The following is a 24665-nucleotide window of genomic DNA, read 5'->3' as shown; positions in this document are numbered from 1 at the left end:
GACTTGTAACGTCTGAGTAAATGTCTTTACCTTGTAGTACAGGTAGGAGGTGGTGATGGCTGTCAGTAGGATCAGCAGCACTACAACGGGTCTGATGATGAAGGCTGGCAGAGGAGAGGCTGCAAACAGAAACACCTTTGATGAGGGGACTGATCATCATCACATAGATCTGTGTGAAATCTGTCAATGACAAAGTTATAAGTCTGGTTCATGTTCAGTTACCTGTGATGGTGAGGGAGAGGAGCTCACTCTCAGAGGAGAAGTTATGAGAGAAAACAGAATTGTCATAAACACAGCTGTAGTTCCCTTGGTGGGAGTCATCTGCAGCAGGGAAGAGGAAGGCAGCAGAGTGATTGACAGCTTGCTGGATCTGGGTTCTGTTGGAGCCGGTGAACGTGAGGAGGAAGGAGCCTCCTGGGTACTCTGGCTGAGTGGAGCAGGTGATGGTGAAGTTGTAGCCCCTGAACATCTCGGGCCCCTGGTGGCCCCTGAAGACCCCTCCCATTGAGTCAGTCAGGAAGATATCAGGCTGGACCAGGAGATCTGTAACAATAAAAGAGAACAAGAAAAACCTCTTCAACTAGTTTCCTATAGATATGACAATAACATCAGCATGTAACAGTGCCAGCCACCCTCCCTCACAGGGCAACATGAGTAGTGGGCCTACAGTCACTGAGACAACATATGTTGATATCAGGCTTAAGCAGGACATCTGGAACAAGAGGAGAGAAAAAGAAAACGTAGCTCCTCAACTACTGTCCTCATTTAGATGTGACAATAACATGACATGTGACAGTGGTAGTGAGTAGAGACGTTCACTGAGATAACACTCACATACAAAAGCATTCTGGGATATTTAAGGTGTATTTGATTCCTACTTGACTGAGTAATCTATTTAGTAAAGCAGACTGACAAGTTAAACAGTCATCATGAGAGGTGCAGAGGAAGTTGTATGAATGAAGGATGTTGATATTTCCTGAGCAGATCACTGTGAGTCCAGGAAGGAGATATAATACATGGACTAAAGTATGTGGAACTCAGCAGTGAGTTTTTCAATCATATATTTTTAAGCTTTATGCGCTTCTGAGGTTCGTTCTGTGAGTTTTTGTGGTCTACCACTTCGCAGCTGAGCCGTTGTTGCTCCTAGACGTGCCACCTAATGTCCACCTACTTTTGGCCATTTTGTGTATCTTGTTATTACCTGAGCAGATCACTGTGAGTCCAGGACGGAGATAAAAACTTCTGGAACACTCCCTCAGTGAAGACTCAGACCCATAACAGAAAACTCCAATCCCTCTAGTGGTGTTTCCAGGTGGTACTGAAACAGTGGAACCACAACCCAGCTGTCTACACACTACTGCAGCTGCATTCTCCTTGTTCCAGTCAGCTCCCACAGTCCTCCACTCTCCCTGGTCGTACCGCTCCACTCCACCAGCACAGCGACTGCCTCCTCCCACCAGCCTCACATCATCAGGCTCTGAGAAAAGAAAAGAGAGAGACAGTAATCTTACTATTTTCTCACTAAAACTCACCTATATTGTCTCTCATATTCTTCACTCCAGGTGAGAAACAATGTTGACTGAATGACAAACTGTTTCTTACCTGAGCAGGTGAGTCCAACAGCATTACCAGGTAGGCAGGTGTTGTTCTCTCTGTCTGAGGTGTCACAGTCCAGGAGAAGGGACTCATTGCCTTTACACTGGAACTCTTTATCCCAGGTCTGACCCCCACCTTCTCCATAGAGCCCCCCCTGTAGAGCTGCAGGAGCCCCACAGCCAAGCTCCACACAGACTACCTCTGCATCCTGCCGGTCAAAGTCAGCTTCACACACTGAGGCCCAGGACTGATTGGACTTCACCTCCACTCTCCCAGAGCAGAGACCAGCTCCATCCACAAGCCGCACAGACTCTGGAGAAAAAGAGTTGGTTGAACATTCAATCAGTTTTGTTGATGACACTGTCAAGGACTAAACACAAATATGTTGGATAAAATATTGTAGTTTGCTATGTTTGATACTGTAAGAGGTAGAAATGGGTTCTTAGTCACTCAGGATCGGGTTGGGAATAATGCAGGCAGGAGACAGGAATAAGTTCACTTCACTTTATAGAAAATAAACAGCTGGACATCCATCAGGCAGCTTCACTTCAGTACCATCTGAACTACAATGATCTGCCCATGAACATCTCCCATAAACCAATATGACAAACACAAATCTAATGTTTAAATACATCTGACATCTCTCCCTCTATTTAAATGAAATAAAAACACATAAAACATGATACATGGTAATATTGTATAATGTATAAATAAATCTCTCAATATGACCAGTCTCTTACCTGAACAGGTCACATGATGATAATATCCACCATCACAGATACCAGGTCCTCCTCTTCTGATGCCACACTGTCTAACTGAAGACTCATTTCCCCTGCAAGTACTAATTTGCATGACTCCTCCTCTTCCCTTTTCAACCAGACCTCCTCTAGATTCAGCTACAGGATTCCCACAGTCCAGCTCTCTACACACAACCTTAACCTCTCCGATCATTCTCCACCAGCTAGAACATAGACTCAACCACTCTCCTCTGTAGAAGGCTTCCACTGTACCAGAACAGGAAGTGGTCCCATTCACCAGTCTGACTGAGTATTCAGCTGTAAACAGCAGAGAGGAAAACACAGTGGTGAGGACAGATGATGACAGTGATTCTGTTATTCTAACAGCAGTAGTGCTTTGTGGTTGACAAGTATTACTAGTTCCATAAAACACTACTTGTTATTGGGGTTTAGAATGGTTTGTATGGACACATGAATTTCTCCATGTGGGATAATAAAGTTGACTAATATTGAACTGCTATAATCACTGTAGATTTATACTCTACCTACCTGGTGGACTGACGCTTTGAGCCTGGAGATCTGAGGAGAAAGAGAGAGACAGAGGAGAAAGAGAGAGAAAGAGACAGAGAGACAGAGAGAAACAAAGGAGAAAGGGAGGAGTCAGAGGAAGAGAGAGACAGAGGTTAAATGAACATCAACATGACCTTTCATGATGTGATGGGGAAGACAGGCTTATCGTTGGTATGGTGCAACAACACCCATGTGTACATACACTATATATACAAAAGTATGTGGACACCCCTTCAAATTCTGTCCCCATCTGGTCGTGCTGCTGCTCCAGTTTCAACTGTTCTGCCTGCGGCTATGGAACCCTGACCTGTTCACCGGACGTGCTTCCTGTCCCAGACCTGCTGTTTTCAACTCTCCAGAGACAGCAGGAGCGGTAGAGATACTCTGAGTGATCGGCTATGCAAAGACAACTGACATTTATTCCTGAGGTGCTGACCTGTTGCACCCTCGACAACCACTGTGATTATTATTATTTGACCCTGCTGGTCGTCTATGAACATTTGAACATCTTGGGTTTTAGGTTTCTGTACAGCACTTTGTGACATCAGCTGATATAAGAAGTAAATAAATAAATGTAATTGATTGATTGTATGTGGACATCTCTTCAAATTAGTGGACTCTATTTCAGCCACAAATCAAGCACTCAGCCATGCAATCTCCATAGTCAAACATTGGCAGTAGAATGGCCTTAATGAAAAGATCAGTGACTTTCAACATGGCAACATCATAGGATGCCACTTTTCCAAGTCAGATGGTCAAATTTGATTTGATTTCCCCCAACTCCTCTTCTCCCCCCTCTTAGCTTCTCCACCCTCTCCTCTTCTCCCCCTCTTCACTTCTCCCTCCTCTTCTCCCCCTTTCCTATTCTCCCCTCTACTCTTTTACCCTCTCCTCCAACTCTCCTCTTCTCATCTCCCTTCTTCACTTCTTCCCCTCTCCTCTTTCTCTCTTCTTTCTCCTCTTCCTATTCTCCCCCTTCTCCTTTTCTGCCCCTCTCCTCTCCTCTCCTCTCCTCTCCTCTCCTCTCCTCTCCTCTCCTCTCCTCTCCTCTCCTCTCCTCTCCTCTCCTCTCCTCTTCTGCCCCTCTCCTCTTCTGCCCCTCTCCTCTCCTCTCCTCTCCTCTCCTCTCCTCTCCTCTCCTCTCCTCTCCTCTCTTCTGCCCCTCTCCTCTTCTGCCCCTCTCCTCTCATCTCCTCTTCTGCCCCTCTCCTCTCCTCTCCTCTCCTCTCCTCTCCTCTCCTCTCCTCTCCTCTCCTCTCCCTCTCCTCTTCTGCCCCTCTTCTGCCCCTCTCCTCTCCTCTCCTCTTCTGCCCCTCTCTTCTCCTCTTCTCTTCTGCCCCTCTCTTCTCCTCTTCTCTTCTGCCCCTCTCCTCTCCTCTCCTCTTCTGCCCTTCTCCTCTTCTGCCCCTCTCCTCTCCTCTTCTGCCCCTCTCTTCTCCTCTTCTGCCCTTCTCCTCTTCTGCCCCTCTCTTCTCCTCTTCTGCCCCTCTCCACTCCTCTCCTCTCCTCTCCTCTTCTGCCCCTCTCCTCTCCTCTTCTGCCCCTCTCCTCTTCTGCCCCTCTCCTCTCCTCTTCTGCCCCTCTCCTCTCTTCTCCTCTCCTCTCCCTCTCCTCTTCTGCCCCTCTCCTCTCCTCTCCTCTCCTCTCCTCTCCTCTCCTCTCCTCTCCTCTCCTCTCCTCTCCTCTCCTCTCCTCTCCCTCTCCTCTTCTGCCCCTCTCCTCTCCCTCTCCTCTTCTGCCCCTCTCCTCTCCTCTCCTCTCCTCTCCTCTCCTCTCCTCTCCTCTCCTCTCCTCTCCCTCTCCTCTTCTGCCCCTCTCCTCTCCTCTCCTCTCCCTCTCCTCTTCTGCCCCTCTCCTCTCCTCTTCTCCCCCTCCCTTCTCCTCTTCTCCCCCTATCTTCTCCTCTTCTCCCCCTATATTCTCCTCCTCTCCCACTCTCATCATACCACTTTCATATAAACACCTCGATACACAGCAGAACACCTACACTGAATCCTTCCACCAAACATCCTGATTTGTTTTAATGAACACTTTTTATGACACTAAAATAACCTTCAACTACAGTATATATGAAGGGATGATTGTCATTGTTACATTATATAGGCTACAGGAAGTTATATTCTTCCATTTTAAATAACAGGTTATCCCTCCATCTACAATCATCAGGTCTGCTTGCAGATGAACAGAATGTCTTGGAAAGCCAGACCTTTAGACCTCATAGTTCTGTCCAATACATTGTTGATTATTTATACTTTAGTTACAAGTTGGGATTTAAATTGATGGACACTCCATGACGTCTCAGTGAAAATGTATTATATATATTTATTATAAAACTATTGAGAAAACGTCACTCAAATCCTGTTCAAATGTATATAGAGGTATTAGTCTCATTCTACAGTATATAAATGATATTCTTCCATATTCTTCCAGGCTCTTCCACCATCTCTAATGATCTGATGATGAACAAAATGTAGACCACAGCATGATTATTATATGACTAATGTCGTGGAAATTTCCTCTATTTACTCATGAGAGTAAACCACACACACAAGTCAGAGTTAGTTATCACAAAGTCCATCTTTAATTATATGAGCTCTATCACAACCCTGTGACTCTCAGATCAATGCAGTGTCTATCAATGAATTCTCTGAGAGTGCCTCACACATTGTTACTGAGATCCTTTATAGCAAAGACACACATAGCCAGACAGCATTGGCATAATTTATCATTCAGCTTTGTCTCCTAAACTATGCTCCTTTCTCAAACTCAGAACCATAAACCAAATCCTCCATATCAACAGGCATATATCTCCATATATCATATATCATCATATATCATATATCCTCCATATATCAGGCATATATCTGTGTGACTGGCACACAGACATTGTGGAGCCAAGAGATACACGCTTGACCTCTCCCCTCTCTCCTTCCCAAACAACTTAGTCTTGACATAGAACAGATACTGCAACCCTGCCACAGTATTATACAAACACATTCTGATGAGAAGTAACTTAGTCTTGACAGAGACCAGATACTGCAACCCCACCACAGTATTATACAAACACATTCTGATGAGAAGTAACTTAGTCCTGACAGAGAACAGATACTGCAACCCCGCCACAGTATTATACAAACACATTCTGATGAGAAGTAACTTAGTCCTGACAGAGACCAGATACTGCAACCCTGCCACAGTATTATACAAACACATTCTGATGAGAAGTAACTTAGTCTTGACAGAGACCAGATACTGCAACCCTGCCACAGTATTATACAAACACATTCTGATGAGAAGTAACTTAGTCCTGACAGAGACCAGATACTGCAACCCTGCCACAGTATTATACAAACACATTCTGATGAGAAGTAACTTAGTCTTGACAGAGACCAGATACTGCAACCCTGCCACAGTATTATACAAACACATTCTGATGAGAAGTAACTTAGTCCTGACAGAGACCAGATACTGCAACCCTGCCACAGTATTATACAAACACATTCTGATGAGAAGTAACTTAGTCCTGACAGAGACCAGATACTGCAACCTCGCCACAGTATTATACAAACACATTCTGATGAGAAGTAACTTAGTCCTGACAGAGAACAGATACTGCAACCCCGCCACAGTATTATACAAACACATTCTGATGAGAAGTAACTTAGTCCTGACAGAGACCAGATACTGCAACCCTGCCACAGTATTATACAAACACATTCTGATGAGAAGTAACTTACAAACATATGATGAATATAAAACATCTATGTTACCAACTAATTCTGATTATTCCCCAACACACTATGTAGGGAATAGGGTTCTGGTCTAAAGTAGTGCACTATGTAGGGAATAGGGTTCTGGTCTAAAGTAGTGCCTATGTAGTTACCTATGTTACCAACTAATTCGGATTATTCCCCAACACCACCACATCTCTGTACCCCCACACACACAATCCATGTTTGGCAGATGCTCTTTTCATTTACAATGGAACCCTTCGCCTACAATTTCTGCAGCCGTGTGGAAATCTGTAACGTCAGATCAGTTTGGCCTGTAAACGATGGAAAGATGAGACTCAGGAACATGATGATGTTCTCTGTTTTGTCCTACAACCCCATAAGCATCGTCTGAAGGTCTCCTGGTACCAGTTTAACACATTTATGGAAGTATATATGGAGAGAGTTTAGTTCTTAACAATAAGGGGTTACATTCAAGTAAAAAAATTATAGTTTCCTGATCTGTCTTATATCTCTCAGATAAAAAGCATGATTAAAAAAACAACAACTAAAATCCAAGGTTTAAAAATGTCACAGTAGGATGAAAGACAGAGGACACTAAAGTCTCTTCATACCTGGGCTTAACAATAAGATATACGGGCCATTTCTGCTTGGCTGTCAATCAACTGAAAGAGGAAGGAAGAGGGACTTTTTGAGCTATCAAAAGACAAATTCAAATTGACATAACAATTAGAACCTCACACAAAGTATCCAAATCTACACTTGAACCAATTGCCCTTTGTGGGAGTGAAGTGTTAGGTCCACTAACCAATCAAGATTTTTTAAATGGGGCCAACATCCAATTGACATTCTGCAAAAACATTCTCATAGAAAAAGGCCCAAATAATGCATGTAGGGCAGAATAAGGCCAATATCCATCACTAATTAATATCCATCACTAATTAATATCCATCACTAATTAAAATCCATCACTAATTAATATCCATCACTAATTAATACCCATCACTAATTAATACCAATCACTAATTAATACCCATCACTAATCAATATCTATCACTAATTAATACCCATCACTAATTAATATCCATCACTAATTAATATCAATCACTAATTAATATCCATCACTAATTAATATCCATCACTAATTAATACCCATCACTAATTAATATCCATCACTAATTAATATCAATCACTAATTAATATCCATCACTAATTAATACCCATCACTAATCAATATCTATCACTAATTAATACCCATCACTAATTAATATCCATCACTAATTAATATCAATCACTAATTAATATCCATCACTAATTAATATCCATCACTAATTAATATCCATCACTAATTAATATCAATCACTAATTAATATCCATCACTAATTAATATCCATCACTAATTAATATCCATCACTAATTAATACCAATCACTAATTAATATCCATCACTAATTAATATCAATCACTAATTAATATCCATCACTAATTAATATCCATCACTAATTAATATCCATCACTAATTAATATCAATCACTAATTAATATCCATCACTAATTAATATCCATCACTAATTAATATCCATCACTAATTAATATCAATCACTAATTAATATCCATCACTAATTAATATCCATCACTAATTAATACCCATCACTAATTAATATCCATCACTAATTAATATCAATCACTAATTAATATCCATCACTAATTAATACCCATCACTAATCAATATCTATCACTAATTAATACCCATCACTAATTAATATCCATCACTAATTAATATCAATCACTAATTAATATCCATCACTAATTAATATCCATCACTAATTAATACCCATCACTAATCAATATCTATCACTAATTAATACCCATCACTAATTAATATCCATCACTAATTAATATCAATCACTAATTAATATCCATCACTAATTAATATCCATCACTAATTAATACCCATCACTAATTAATACCAATCACTAATTAATACCCATCACTAATCAATATCTATCACTAATTAATATCCATCACTAATTAATATCAATCACTAATTAATATCCATCACTAATTAATATCAATCACTAATTAATATCCATCACTAATTAATACCCATCACTAATTAATATCAATCACTAATTAATATCCATCACTAATTAATATCCATCACTAATTAATATCAATCACTAATTAATATCCATCACTAATTAATACCCATCACTAATTAATACCAATCACTAATTAATACCCATCACTAATTAATACCCATCACTAATTAATATCAATCACTAATTAATATCCATCACTAATTAATATCCATCACTAATTAATATCAATCACTAATTAATATCCATCACTAATTAATATCAATCACTAATTAATATCAATCACTAATTAATATCCATCACTAATTAATATCAATCACTAATTAATATCCATCACTAATTAATACCCATCACTAATTAATACCAATCACTAATTAATACCCATCACTAATCAATATCTATCACTAATTAATATCCATCACTAATTAATACCCATCACTAATTAATACCAATCACTAATTAATATCCAGAAACAAGACTTCAATGTCTATAACCACATAAAAACAAGAGACCAGCACTGAAATACCAAGAGATGAACATAGAGAAAAGTCCCTTCATCCAGCTGGTCCTGAAGCTTAGTTCACAAACCACTACTAACACAACAAAGCCTCAGGACAGAACTCAGACAGTCTGGCCCAAACAAATTATAACCAAACATATATAAAATGATATTACCTATTGGGAAAACATTACAAATTCTCAATTTGAACTTAAATGCTATTTGGCCCTAAACAGACAGTACATGATAGCATACATAGAGACAATGTACAGACTTATTGAGCTTACCCTTGCTATTGAGAGAAGTTGCCATAGGCAGAGAGAAGCCGGGCTATGTGCCCACTGCCCACAAAATGAGGAGAAAACTGAGCTGCACTTCCTAACCTCCTGCCAAATGTACGATGATATAAGATACACATATTTCCCTCAGATTACAAGGACCCCAAAATAATTTGAAAACAAATATAATATTGACAAGCTCCTGTATCTGTTAGGTGAAATACCACAGTGTGTAATCATGTCAGCAGAATGTGTGACCTGTTGTGATGAGAACAGGGTAACCAGTGGAGAACAAACACCACAGTAAATAAAACCTAGGACTAGATTTATCACTAGTTCATTTCCCTTGACATTTGTACTTCTACTTTCTGTACACACATCTCACACTCTCCTACACACACCAGCTGACTGAGAGGGCCCTAGTGGAGCCGGCTCGTTGAAAGGGCCCTAGTGGAGCCAGGTGGCTGAGAGGGCCCTAGTGGAGCCAGGTGGCTGAGAGGGCTCTAGTGGAGCCAGGTGGCTGAGAGGGCCCTAGTGGAGCCAGGTGGCTGAGAGGGCTCTAGTGGAGCCAGTTGGCTGAGAGGGCCCTAGTGGAGCCAGGTGGCTGAGAGGACTCTAGTGGAGCCAGGTGGCTGAGAGGGCACTAGTGGAGCCAGGTGGCTGAGAGGGCCCTAGTGGAGACAGCTGGCTGAGAGGGCCCTAGTGGAGACAGCTGGCTGAGAGGGCCCTAGTGGAGCCAGGTGGCTGAGAGGGCCCTAGTGGAGCCTGGTGGCTGAGAGGGCCCTAGTGGAGCCTGGTGGCTGAGAGGGCTCTAGTGGAGCCAGGTGGCTGAGAGGGCCCTAGTGGAGCCAGGTGGCTGAGAGGGCTCTAGTGGAGCCAGTTGGCTGAGAGGGCCCTAGTGGAGCCAGGTGGCTGAGAGGGCTCTAGTGGAGCCAGGTGGCTGAGAGGGCACTAGTGGAGCCAGGTGGCTGAGAGGGCCCTAGTGGAGACAGCTGGCTGAGAGGGCCCTAGTGGAGACAGCTGGCTGAGAGGGCCCTAGTGGAGCCAGGTGGCTGAGAGGGCCCTAGTGGAGCCTGGTGGCTGAGAGGGCCCTAGTGGAGCCTGGTGGCTGAGAGGGCCCTAGTGGAGCCTGGTGGCTGAGAGGGCCCTAGTGGAGCCAGGTGGCTGAGAGGGCCCTAGTGGAGCCTGGTGGCTGAGAGGGCCCTAGTGGAGCCTGGTGGCTGAGAGGGCCCTAGTGGAGCCAGGTGGCTGAGAGGGCCCTAGTGGAGACAGCTGGCTGAGAGGGTCTATGGTGGCAAAATTATGTTTATGTTTATCTATAATGTTTATCTAGTGTATCTATGTATTTAATTATAGTCTGTTATGTTTATCTAGTGTATCTCTGTATTTAACTAAAGTCACATGATGTTCTGATGAGATTTGCTCCCTCTGCTAGAACACTTCCCATTTGTCTACATGACTGACTCATGGTTCTGGACTCACAGCCAAATGCTGTTTCTCCATATCCTGTTATTGAGCAGTAGACTGAACTAAACTGTGAGAGACGAGCAGGACAAATGGTTGTGGTTCTCTTGAGAAACAGTGTTGAGACATTGAGCACTGAGAAATGGTGTGACATTTCTCAACAAGACCTCACCACAACAGTCACAATGTGGAAAGGTGGACCTCTCTCTGCAAAGGAGTTTATATATAATTTAATACATTTGCTTTCTTATGTTTCTGTTTTCTCAATTGTTCAGCTCCATAGGTCAGGGGTCAAGCTGAGCTGAGCCAATAGTGGAAGAGGGTACTGGTTATGATGACATCACTACTGGTTATGATGACATCACTACTGGTTATGATGACATAACTGGTGAGAAGCCTGTAGTGAAAAGATATTCAGTTGACTTCATGTTAGTCTGTCAGCCCTCCCTCTCCTCCCCTTATCTCTCACCCTCCCCACCCCCTCCTCTCTCTCTTTTGACATCTCCCTCCCTCTCCTCCCCTTATCTCTCACCCTCCCCACCCCCTCCTCTCTCTCTTTTGACATCTCCCTCCTTCTCCTCCCCTTATCTCTCACCCTCCCCACCCCCTCCTCTCTCTCTTTTGACATCTCCCTCCCTCTCCTCCCCTTATCTCTCACCCTCCCCACCCCCTCCTCTCTCTCTTTTGACATCTCCCTCCCTCTCCTCCCCTTATCTCTCACACTCCCCACCCCCTCCTCTCTCTCTTTTGACATCTCCCTCCCTCTCCTCCCCTTATCTCTCACCCTCCCCACCCCCTCCTCTCTCTCTTTTGACATCTCCCTCCCTCTCCTCCCCTTATCTCTCACACTCCCCACCCCCTCCTCTCTCTCTGCTCCTCTCAATTAAATTCAATTGAAGGGTTTTTTTTGGCATGGGAAACATATTAACATTGCCAAAGCAAGTAAACTAGTTAATATACAAAAGTGAACTAAACAATGAAAATGAACAGTAAACATTACACTGACAGAAGTTCCCAAAGAATAAAGACAGGTCAAATGTCATATTATGTATATATATACAGCGTTGTAACGATGTACAAATGGTTAAAGTCCACAAGGGAAAATAAATAAACAAATATGGGTTGTATTTACAATGGTGTTTGTTCTTCACTGGTTGACCTTTTCTTGTTGCAACAGGTCACACATCTTGCTGCTGTGATGTCACACTATGGAATAGCAAGGCTATGCTCACTGAGTCTGTACATAGTCAAAGCTTTCCTTAAGTTTGGGTCAGTCACAGTGGTCAGGTATTCTGCCACTGTGTTCTCTCTGTTTAGGGTCAGTCACAGTGGTCAGGTATTCTGCCACTGTGTACTCTCTGTTTAGGGTCAGTCACAGTGGTCAGGTATTCTGCCGCTGTGTACTCTCTGTTCAGGGTCAGTCACAGTGGTCAGGTATTCTGCCACTGTGTACTCTCTGTTCAGGGTCAGTCACAGTGGTCAGGTATTCTGCCGCTGTGTACTCTCTGTTTAGGGTCAGTCACAGTGGTCAGGTATTCTGCCACTGTGTTCTCTCTGTTTAGGGTCAGTCACAGTGGTCAGGTATTCTGCCACTGTGTTCTCTCTGTTTAGGGTCAGTCACAGTGGTCAGGTATTCTGCCGCTGTGTTCTCTCTGTTTAGGGTCAGTCACAGTGGTCAGGTATTCTGCCACTGTGTACTCTCTGTTCAGGGTCAGTCACAGTGGTCAGGTATTCTGCCACTGTGTTCTCTCTGTTTAGGGTCAGTCACAGTGGTCAGGTATTCTGCCACTGTGTACTCTCTGTTCAGGGTCAGTCACAGTGGTCAGGTATTCTGCCACTGTGTACTCTCTGTTCAGGGTCAGTCACAGTGGTCAGGTATTCTGCCACTGTGTTCTCTCTGTTTAGGGCCAGTCACAGTGGTCAGGTATTCTGCCACTGTGTACTCTCTGTTTAGGGCCAGTCACAGTGGTCAGGTATTCTGCCACTGTGTACTCTCTGTTCAGGGTCAGTCACAGTGGTCAGGTATTCTGCCACTGTGTACTCTCTGTTCAGGGTCAGTCACAGTGGTCAGGTATTCTGCCACTGTGTACTCTCTGTTTAGGGTCAGTCACAGTGGTCAGGTATTCTGCCACTGTGTACTCTCTGTTCAGGGTCAGTCACAGTGGTCAGGTATTCTGCCACTGTGTACTCTCTGTTCAGGGTCAGTCACAGTGGTCAGGTATTCTGCCACTGTGTACTCTCTGTTTAGGGTCAGTCACAGTGGTCAGGTATTCTGCCACTGTGTACTCTCTGTTCAGGGTCAGTCACAGTGGACAGGTATTCTGCCACTGTGTACTCTCTGTTCAGGGTCAGTCACAGTGGTCAGGTATTCTGCCACTGTGTGCTCTCTGTTTAGGGTCAGTCACAGTGGTCAGGTATTCTGCCACTGTGTACTCTCTGTTCAGGATCAGTAACAGTGGTCAGGTATTCTGCCACTGTGTACTCTCTGTTCAGGGTCAGTCACAGTGGTCAGGTATTCTGCCACTGTGTACTCTCTGTTCAGGGTCAGTCACAGTGGTCAGGTATTCTGCCACTGTGTACTCTCTGTTCAGGGTCAGTCACAGTGGACAGGTATTCTGCCGCTGTGTACTCTCTGTTTAGGGTCAGTCACAGTGGTCAGGTATTCTGCCGCTGTGTACTCTCTGTTCAGGGTTAGTCACAGTGGTCAGGTATTCTGCCGCTGTGTACTCTCTGTTTAGGGTCAGTCACAGTGTTCAGGTATTCTGCCACTGTGTACTCTCTGTTCAGGGTCAGTCACAGTGGTCAGGGATTCTGCCACTGTGTACTCTCTGTTTAGGGTCAGTCACAGTGGTCAGGTATTCTGCCACTGTGTACTCTCTGTTTAGGGTCAGTCACAGTGGTCAGGTATTCTGCCACTGTGTACTCTCTGTTCAGGGTCAGTCACAGTGGTCAGGTATTCTGCCACTGTGTACTCTCTGTTTAGGGTCAGTCACAGTGGTCAGGTATTCTGCCACTGTGTACTCTCTGTTCAGGGTCAGTCACAGTGGTCAGGTATTCTGCCACTGTGTACTCTCTGTTCAGGGTCAGTCACAGTGGTCAGGTATTCTGCCACTGTGTACTCTCTGTTTAGGGCCAAATAACATTCTAGTTTGCTCTGTTTTTTTTGTTGTTAATTCTTTCCAATGTGTCAAGTAATTTTATTTGTGTTTTCTCATGATTTGTTTGCGTCTAATTGTGTTGCTGTCCAGTTCTCTCTCTCTTCCTGACATATAGAATCAGGTCTGTTGATCTTGACTCAGGTCACAGACATCTAGGTTCCCCCTGATCTAACATAACCCCAATATAATATATAATATATACTCTCATTAATTTACATAGAGACAGATACAATAAATCATTGACACACTGAATATACAACAGTCAGATGCATGACATCATCACCAATGTTCCCTCTAACTTTCTCCGTCACTGAGCAGACTTCAGGTCTTCCAGTGTGTGTTTACTGTGAACACTGAGGCTGTACCCCCTTTAACTTACAGTTCTAACAGTGTGTGTTTACTGTGAACACACAGGCTGTACCCCCTTTAACTTACAGTTCTAACAGTGTGTGTTTACTGTGAACACTGAGGCTGTACCCCCTTTAACTTACGGTTAACAGTGGACAAGTGGGCTACTGTGGCTATTTGATCATAATGTAGATCTACCACAGTAAAGGGACACGTTGACGGTGTGAACAGGAGAAACTCTAGAACAGTGATGGTGTTAACAGGGGAAACTCTAGAACACTGATGGTGTTAACAGGAGAAACTCTAGAACAGTGATGGTGTGAACAGGGGAAACTCTAGAACAGAGATGGTGTGAACAGGGGAAACTCTAGAACAGAGATGGTGTTAACAGGAGAAACTCTAGAACAGTGATGGTGTGAACAGGGGAAACTCTAGAACAGTGATGGTGTTAACAGGAGAAACTCTAGAACAGTGATGGTGTGAACAGGGGAAACTCTAGAACAGTGATGGTGTTAACAGGGGAAACTCTAGAACACTGATGGTGTTAACAGGAGAAACTCTAGAACAGAGATGGTGTTAACAGGGGAAACTCTAGAACAGAGATGGTGTTAACAGGGGGAACTCTAGAACACTGATGGTGTCAACAGGAGAAACTCTAGAACAGAGATGGTGTGAACAGGAGAAACTCTAGAACAGAGATGGTGTTAACAGGAGAAACTCTAGAACAGAGATGGTGTTAACAGGGGAAACTCTAGAACAGTGATGGTGTTAACAGGGGAAACTCTAGAACAGAGATGGTGTTAACAGGAGAAACTCTAGAACAGAGATGGTGTTAACAGGGGAAACTCTAGAACACTGATGGTGTTAACAGGGGAAACTCTAGAACACTGATGGTGTTAACAGGAGAAACTCTTGAACAGAGATGGTGTTAACAGGGGAAACTCTAGAACAGTGATGGTGTTAACAGGGGAAACTCTAGAACAGAGATGGTGTTAACAGGAGAAACTCTAGAACAGTGATGGTATGGTGTGAACAGGAGAAACTCTAGAACAGAGATGGTGTTAACAGGAGAAACTCTAGAACAGAGATGGTGTTAACAGGATAAACTCTAGAACAGAGATGGTGTTAACAGGGGAAACTATAGAACAGTGATGGTGTTAACAGGAGAAACTCTAGAACAGAGATGGTGTTAACAGGAGAAACTCTAGAACAGAGATGGTGTTAACAGGGGAAACTCTAGAACAGAGATGGTGTTAACAGGAGAAACTCTAGAACAGAGATGGTGTTAACAGGGGAAACTCTAGAACAGAGATGGTGTTAACAGGAGAAACTCTAGAACAGTGATGGTGTTAACAGGGGAAACTCTAGAACAGAGATGGTGTTAACAGGGGAAACTCTAGAACAGTGATGGTGTTAACAGGAGAAACTCTAGAACAGTGATGGTGTTAACAGGGAAAACTCTAGAACAGTGATGGTGTTAACAGGAGAAACTCTAGAACAGTGATGGTGTGAACAGGGGAAACTCTGGAATAGTGATGGTCTTAACAGGGTAAACTCTAGAACGGTGATGTGTTAACAGGGAAAACTCTAGAACGGTGATGTGTTAACAGGGGAAACTCTAGAACAGTGATGGTGTTAACAGGAGAAACTCTAGAACAGTGATGGTGTTAACAGGATAAACTCTAGAACAGTGATGGTGTGAACAGGGAAAACTCTAGAACAGAGATGGTGTGAACAGGGAAAACTCTAGAACAGTGATGGTGTGAACAGGGAAAACTCTAGAACAGAGATGGTGTTAACAGGAGAAACTCTAGAACAGAGATGGTGTTAACAGGGGAAACTCTAGAACAGAGATGGTGTTAACAGGAGAAACTCTAGAACAGAGATGGTGTTAACAGGGGAAACTCTAGAACAGAGATGGTGTTAACAGGAGAAACTCTAGAACAGTGATGGTGTTAACAGGGGAAACTCTAGAACAGAGATGGTGTTAACAGGGGAAACTCTAGAACAGTGATGGTGTTAACAGGAGAAACTCTAGAACAGTGATGGTGTTAACAGGGAAAACTCTAGAACAGTGATGGTGTTAACAGGAGAAACTCTAGAACAGTGATGGTGTGAACAGGGGAAACTCTGGAATAGTGATGGTCTTAACAGGGTAAACTCTAGAACGGTGATGTGTTAACAGGGAAAACTCTAGAACGGTGATGTGTTAACAGGGGAAACTCTAGAACAGTGATGGTGTTAACAGGAGAAACTCTAGAACAGTGATGGTGTTAACAGGATAAACTCTAGAACAGTGATGGTGTGAACAGGGAAAACTCTAGAACAGAGATGGTGTGAACAGGGAAAACTCTAGAACAGTGATGGTGTGAACAGGGAAAACTCTAGAACAGAGATCTAAAGCAAAGTTTTTTTTTGGATGATTGACAATTAATAACTGTGGCTCTAAATGCTACAAAATCCACCTTCTCCACAATAAGTGCATCCAGATCACTTGATTGACGTACAACATTTACAACTGGTTGTGGTTCATCCACCTCCATCTCTTCTTCAGAACTGTGGCCTCTTTTCCCTTCAACTCTCTTCATCACCTCCACATAGGAGACTTACTGTACAGCCCTGATCCTTGACTCCTCAACCTCTTTCACCCTAACAGGGAATTCTGGGAATTCAGGAACATGATCCCAGCTGCATTCTCCATAGAGATCAAACAGCTACATTCTCCATAGAGGTCAATAATACATAATGTCCAACAGTACGCCAGAGATATCAACATCATACCACTCCTGGTTACTATGACTAGACCATATCAACACCATACCACTCCTGGTTACTATGACTACAAAATATCAACACCATACCACTCCTGGTTACTATGACTGCACCATATCAACACCATACCAACCGGTTGGTGACCAGCTGCTCTAGAAAATTGAACGAAGTTCAATCTCGTGCTTCTCGCTATTGGCTGATTTATCTGCAGCTTAGGGAGAACATTGTGTCACACCCTGATCTGTTTCACCACTCTGCCTGTCCTGACTCTGAGCCCACCTGCCTGACCACTCTGCCTGTCCTGACTCTGAGCCCACCTGCCTGACCGCTCTGCCTGTCCTGACTCTGAGCCCACCTGCCTGACCATTCTGCCTGTCCTGACTCTGAGCCCACCTGCCTGACCACTCTGCCTGTCCTGACTCTGAGCCCACCTGCCTGACCACTCTGCCTGTCCTGACTCTGAGCCCACCTGCCTGACCGCTCTGCCTGTCCTGACTCTGAGCCCACCTGCCTGACCACTCTGCCTGACCACTCTGCCTGTCCTGACTCTGAGCCCACCTGCCTGACCACTCTGCCTGTCCTGACTCTGAGCCCGCCTGCCTGACCACTCTGCCTGTCCTGACTCTGAGCCCACCTGCCTGACCCTGAGCCCACCTGCCTGACCACTCTGCCTGTCCTGACTCTGAGCCCACCTGCCTGGCCACTCTGCCTGTCCTGACCCTGAGCCCACCTGCCTGACCCTGAGCCCACCTGCCTGACCCTGTCCTGACTCTGAGCCCGCCTGCCTGACCACTCTACCTGTCCTGACTCTGAGCCCACCTGCCTGACCGCTCTGCCTGTCCTGACTCTGAGCCCACCTGCCTGTCCGGACTCTGAGCCCACCTGCCTGACCACTCTGCCTTTCCTGACTCTGAGCCCACCTGCCTGACCACTCTGCCTGTCCTGACTCTGAGCCCACCTGCCTGACCACTCTGCCTGTCCTGACTCTGAGCCCACCTGCCTGACCACTCTGCCTGTCCGGACTCTGAGCCCACCTGCCTGACCACTCTGCCTTTCCTGACTCTGAGCCCACCTGCCTGACCACTCTGCCTGTCCTGACTGAGCCCACCTGCCTGACCACTCTGCCTGTCCTGACTCTGAGCCCACCTGCCTGACCACTCTGCCTGTCCTGACTCTGAGCCCACCTGCCTGACCACTCTGCCTGTCCTGACTCTGAGCCCACCTGCCTGACCCTGAGCCTGCTTGCTGATCTGTACCTCTGCCCTCCTCTGGATTACAGACCTCTGCCTACCCTGAGGATGCCTGCCGTCCTGTACCTTTGCCCCCTTACTCTGGACTATCGACCCCTCCCTGCCTTGACCTGTCTTTGCCTGAACCCTGTTATCTGCATTTGGGTCTTACCTTGGTTCTTATAAGACTGACCATCACACCTTAACTGATATTAGTGCCTGTCCCCATATGGACAGTTAGACTACAGTAAAGTACATTTACAGGTGATCACATCATTGTTCTGCTTTGAGACACATTTTTACTGTCTGCTTCCAGTTGCATGTTATTTTACTAGCCGCACAAATTGTAATATATCTTACAATTTCGAAACATACCTGTGCTCCGGAACAGGATCATCAATATTACTGCAGGTATCATATCTTTCACTAACTGGGGCTCCACTGAGTGAAACAAGTCTACTGTCATGAAGAGAGGACTGAAGAGTGAGAAATACTGCTAGGCTATATGACTTCTAACTCATTACTTCCTTACTTCAATTATGTGGCAAACTGTTAAGCAAATCAGAAGGAAACACTGACATCAGAAAAACTCCAAAGGAAACTGCTGACAGAGCAGCAGTTACACATAGTGTCCTATATCTTACCTAATTGTCAGTGACTGACTTGGGAAAGTCGCCTCTAACTTTCTGTGTTGTAGAAGCTAGAAGTCTGTTACCCAAGTCAACTCAACAGGTGTGGTGGTAAATGAGACATGCTATACTGTTTTATTACTTAGAGAATTGTCTGTTGTTAAATGCTAGTTTTATTCCACTGATACAAACTTGTCTTGTGTGACTTAGTGTTAAGTCTGGGCGGACAGCAAAGAGCTGTTTGGGTGTGACCACAGTGTGTGACACATCCTGTTTTTCACAATCTGCAGGGACTCCACTGTGTGGAAATCTGTTAGAAATCATCAATGACATCACATCAACTCACAAGTATCACAGTAGGATAGAAATTAACACTTGGTAGACTATATAACTTCTACATCCATGGTGGTGACATTAACACTTGGTAGACTATATAACTTCTACATCCATGGGGGTGACATTAACACTTGGTAGGCTATATAACTTAAACATCCATGGTGGTGACATTAACACTTGGTAGACTATATAACTTAAACATTCATGGTAGTGACATTAACACTTGGTAGACTATATAACTTCTACATCCATGGTGGTGACATTAACACTTGGTAGACTATATAACTTAAACATTCATGGTAGTGACATTAACACTTGGTAGACTATATAACTTAAACATATTGGTTGTTACTGTCGGGTAGCAACTTCACCAGCTTGTTGTTGTTGTCATGGTTGTTCCTGTTTGGTAGTAACTTCACCAGATTCTTGTTGTTGTCATGGTTGTTCCTGTTTGGTAGCAACTTCACCAGCTTGTTGTTGTTGTCATGGTTGTTACTGTTGGGTAGCAACTTCACCAGCTTGGTGTTGTTGTCATGGTTGTTCCTGTTGGGTAGCAACTTCACCAGCTTGTTGTTGTTGTTGTTGTTGTCATGGTTGTTCCTGTTGGGTAGCAACTTCACCAGCTTGGTGTTGTTGTCATGGTTGTTCCTGTTGGGTAGCAACTTCACCAGCTTCTTGTTGTTGTTATTCTGAAGCATCTTGTGTGATGTTGGTCTTGAGGGGAGAGGGTGAGAGAAGATGGATTCTATTCATATGCTGTCCAGCTTCTGAAGAACGTATGGTGCTAGAATGGAGAGGAGATCAGTAAACAACAGAACGTATGGTGCTAGAATGGAGAGGAGATCAGTAAACAACAGAACGTATGGTGCTAGAATGGAGAGGAGGTCAGTAAACAACAGAACGTATGGTGCTAGAATGGAGAGGAGATCAGTAAACAACAGAACGTATGGTGCTAGAATGGAGAGGAGATCAGTAAACAACAGAACGTATGGTGCTAGAATGGAGAGGAGATCAGTAAACAACAGAACGCATGGTGCTAGAATGGAGAGGAGATCAGTAATCAACAGAACGTATGGTGCTAGAATGGAGAGGAGATCAGTAAACAACAGAACGCATGGTGCTAGAATGGAGAGGAGATCAGTAATCAACAGAACGTATGGTGCTAGAATGGAGAGGAGATCAGTAAACAACATATTTAGATTCTCTTCACAACTAGACAGTACATTTGACTCATGTTGGTTCCATGTAGAACCCTCTGTTAAATGGAACCCCAAAGGGTTCTACCTGGAACTAAAAGGGTTCTTCAAAGGGTTCTCCTATGGGGACAGTGGAAGAATCCTTCTAGGTTCTAGATAGCACCTTTTATTTAAGAGTGTAGGCCTATATTCTAATCCCCGAGCTGACAAGGTAAAAATCTGTTGTTCTGCCCCTGAACAAGGCAGTTAACCCACTGTTCCTAGACCGTCATTGAAAATGAGAATTTGTTCTTAACTGACTTGTTAAATAAAGGTTAAAACATAAATAAAACAACTAGACAGTTACAGTACATTTGACATTAAAGTAAAATCTTAATTGTATATATACTTACCTATATAGACACACTTCCCAGGTTTGACAGTAAACAACCTTGCTACAAAGACTATTTTCCTGACTGTCTCTACTGATGGCCTCTAACAGCAGAATAAAATAAGTGGGATATTTAAACAGCACTGAAACAGAGTAGGTTGCTAGTTGACGATGTGTTGTAAATTGTTTCAATGCTGCCGTCTACAGATCTTCTAATGCATTGTAATACCACATGTACCAATACAGTAGAATAGACAGGGACACTGTGTAATGATACAATGACCCTCCATCCAATGTTCTGCCGCTGTTGTGCAACATTGTGACGCCACTGACATGTTTACAGGTTGCCATGCCGACGAAAGAGAAGGTGTTTTCATTCTGTAACAAGGCCTTCACTTCAGTCTGGATGGCTGGTTGACTGCAGACAGGTTACACAGTATCAGTGGAGGTGTTAGGCTGTTTCTGCTCTCCGCCCAACTACTAATGGAATTGTCCTGCCAATGCAACGTATGAAAATGTATCCAGTCACTACTGTAAGTCTCTCTGGATAAGAGCGTCTGCTAAATGACTCACATGTTCAATGTAATGTTCAGTTTGACAATATCAATGGAATAGACCAAAGCAGAGCCATGTATTTAGTTATGAACAGATATCTCGATTGAGGATAATGTCAGTATTTAGCTACGTTATTAGCTGTTTTGCTCACCAAAGGTGGAACAAAGTGAAACTGTTGATGTCAAAGCCTCAGTTCCGGGAGAGTAGTGGGTGAAACCATTCACCTCAGGAAAAGGGGTGATATAAATAACGTTTCCTTTCATTATGTGTTACTGAATTCATTAAAATATTTGCTGCCATTGTAGTAAGGTTGGTAATACGAGAGGTCTTCGGACTTACCATGTTTGTATTATTTTCTTTGAAAGAACAACTAGTGTGTTTTGAGTGCTTCTCCCCTATTTGGGAAGTTGGTCTGCCCGCTCCTCAGTCTGACAGATATTCTGAGAGCAGGTTCGAGTCCTCTTCCTCTGTACATAAAAACTGTTTCAAACTGTATAACACAATAGTGGTTTTGGAAAACTGGTTCATATATCCTAAAGTCAATAGCGAATGTGGCTCTGTAGATATTTATTTAGCCGTTCATGAATTGAAGACCTATTTCAGCCAGTTAACCAAGTTGTTGCTGTCTTAGCTAGCCGTGTTAATGACGAGCTAACGAGCACCGTTGGTCTCTGCACTACAATGTCACGCTAGTTATTACCAGCAGGTGATTTACTAGCAGGTGACTTGTTGAAATATTAAGTTATGTTTATTTTCTTACTACATTAAAAGGTTTATATAAAAGGGTTGTACTTGTGCTCTGTATTTATGGATTAATATCACTTCACATTGAGGGTTTGTATCAATAACGTTACTGTTGTTCCTATCTAACAGATATCTTGTGTCCTACCTAACCATGTATCACTACTGTTGTTCCTATCTAACAGATATCTTGTGTCCTACCTAACCATGTATCACTACTGTTGCTATTATATTACTGAACAGTACAGCTTGGGTTGGTCTACTATTATCCTACTGAACAGTACAGCTTGGGTTTGTCTACTATTATCCTACTGAACAGTACCACTTGGGTTGGTCTACTATTATCCTACTGAACAGTGCAGCTTGGGTTGGTCTACTATTATCCTACTGACCAGTACAGCTTGGGTTGGTCTACTATTATCCTACTGAACAGTACAGCTTGGGTTGGTCTACTATTATCCTACTGAACAGTACATCTTGGGTTGGTCTATTATTCCGACTGAACAGTACAGCTTGGGTTTGTCTACTATTATCCTACTGAACAGTACCACTTGGGTTGGTCTACTATTATCCTACTGAACAGTACAGCTTGGGTTGGTCTACTATTATCCTACTGAACAGTACAGCTTGGGTTGGTCTACTATTATCCTACTGAACAGTACAGCTTGGGTTGGTCTACTATTATCCTACTGAACAGTACAGCTTGGGTTGGTCTACTATCATCCTACTAAACAGTACAGCTTGGGTTGGTCTACTATTATCCTACTGAACAGTACAGCTTGGGTTGGTCTACTATTATCCTACTGAACAGTACAGCTTGGGTTGGTCTACTATTATCCTACTGAACAGTACCACTTGGGTTGGTCTACTATTATCCTACTGAACAGTACAGCTTGGGTTGGTCTACTATTATCCTACTGAACAGTACCACTTGGGTTGGCCTGTAACAAGTAATTAAAGAGCAGCAGTAAAATAACAACAGCAGGACTATATACAGGTCAGTACCTGGCTCTCCAGAGAAGACAGGCTATGTGCCCACTACCCACAAAATGAGGTGGAAACTGAGATGCACTTCCTAACCTCCTGCCAAATGTATGACCAGTTAATTCATACTGTATGTTGTAGTCTGTCCAAGAGGGGAATCACACAGACTGATCTCAGTTAATTCATACTGTATGTTGTAGTCTGTCCAAGAGGGGAATCACACAGACTGATCTCAGTTAATTCATACTGTATGTTGTAGTCTGTCCAAGAGGGGAATCATACAAGACTGATCTCAGTTAATTCATACTGTATGTTGTAGTCTGTCCAAGAGGGGAATCACACAGACTGATCTCAGTTAATTCATACTGTATGTTCTAGTCTGTCTAATAATTAAATCACACAAGACTGACAGCCTGTAATTTTATTAAAAACATTCAGTTGATTACATGGCAGTTTAGAGAGCAACATCAAAACAATAATCTACTTCATAATCAATAATCTATATCATAACATTTATAATCAATAACATTATCTCTATACTACTAACAACATAACACTAATCTACATCATAATCAATATGATAGCGTTTATAATCAATAACATCATGAGAGGTAAACAACAACAAACCCCTTTATTAAAAAATGTTTAAAAATACAAAGAATGAACAGATGATTATAATAATATATGGACTAATAATGGAAACACTTCAAAATAAAGAATCTAAGAGACACTAAATAAGATAAAGAATCTAAGAGACACTAAATAAGATAAAGAATCTAAGAGACACTAAATAAGATAAAGAATCTAAGAGACACTAAATAAGATAAATAATCTAAGACACTAAATAAGATAAAGAATCTAAGAGACACTAAATAAGATAAATAATCTAAGAGACACTAAATAAGATAAAGAATCTAAGAGACACTAAATAAGATAAATAATCTAAGAGACACTAAATAAGACAAAAAAATAAAGATAAGAAGCAATACTGGAACATGAAACAGACGTAATTGAGCTGCTCTCTTAAAATAATTAAAAAACGATTGTTACCAAAATCCCATGTTACCGAATTCCCATGTTACCCAAACAACATGTTCCCCCAAACCCCATGTTCCCCAAAACCCCATGTTACCCAAACCCCATGTTACCCAAAATCCAATTTTCCCACACCACATGTTACCCCAAACCCCATGTTACCCCAAACCCCATGTTACCCAAACCTCATGTTTTTTCAAAACCCCATGTTACCAAAACCCCATGTTACCCCAAACGCCATGTTACCCAAACCTCATGTTATCCAAAACCCCATGTTACCAAAACCTCATGTTTTTTCAAAACCCCATGTTACCAAAACCCCATGTTACCAAAACCCCAT

At 43.1% G+C, this 24665-nt stretch overlaps 1 protein-coding gene and 1 long non-coding RNA gene across 2 annotated transcripts; both read right to left on the bottom strand.

The window, feature by feature from the left end:
* Positions 1-214: 214 nt before the first annotated feature.
* Positions 215-2608, bottom strand: LOC149974795 (CD5 antigen-like). Its single transcript, XM_090210017.1, has 4 exons — positions 2337-2608; positions 1603-1908; positions 1202-1477; positions 215-543 (listed from the first exon to the last, which is right to left on the bottom strand). The coding sequence occupies exons 1-4, from the start codon at positions 2545-2547 to the stop codon at positions 215-217; spliced, it is 1122 nt and encodes a 373-aa protein (XP_090066143.1). The 5' UTR covers positions 2548-2608.
* Positions 2609-19268: 16660 nt separating this feature from the next.
* Positions 19269-21766, bottom strand: LOC149974794 (uncharacterized). Its single transcript, XR_016488758.1, has 2 exons — positions 21717-21766; positions 19269-20228 (listed from the first exon to the last, which is right to left on the bottom strand). It is a non-coding gene; the product is annotated as an uncharacterized LOC149974794 (long non-coding RNA).
* Positions 21767-24665: the final 2899 nt, after the last annotated feature.

The sequence above is a fragment of the Oncorhynchus mykiss genome, chromosome 19 (genome assembly GCF_057628025.1).
Source record: "Oncorhynchus mykiss isolate SJ-2025 chromosome 19, ASM5762802v1, whole genome shotgun sequence".
In the NCBI taxonomy this organism is placed as follows: domain Eukaryota; kingdom Metazoa; phylum Chordata; class Actinopteri; order Salmoniformes; family Salmonidae; genus Oncorhynchus; species Oncorhynchus mykiss.
Note: the sequence above shows the minus strand (reverse complement) of the source record. Positions and strands in the feature narration are given on the sequence as shown.

What these genes read in the sequence shown, in the direction of transcription:
- LOC149974795 (XM_090210017.1), bottom strand. Translation starts at nt 2,547, where the DNA reads ATGATCGGAGAGGTTAAGGTTGTGTGTAGAGAGCTGGACTGTGGGAAT. An exon ending in TGTTGGACTCACCTGCTCAG is followed by an intron (nt 1,478 to 1,602) that starts GTAAGAAACAGT and finishes TTCTTTTCTCAG; the next exon opens with AGCCTGATGATGTGAGGCTG. An exon ending in ACTCACAGTGATCTGCTCAG is followed by an intron (nt 544 to 1,201) that starts GTAATAACAAGA and finishes TTATTGTTACAG; the next exon opens with ATCTCCTGGTCCAGCCTGAT.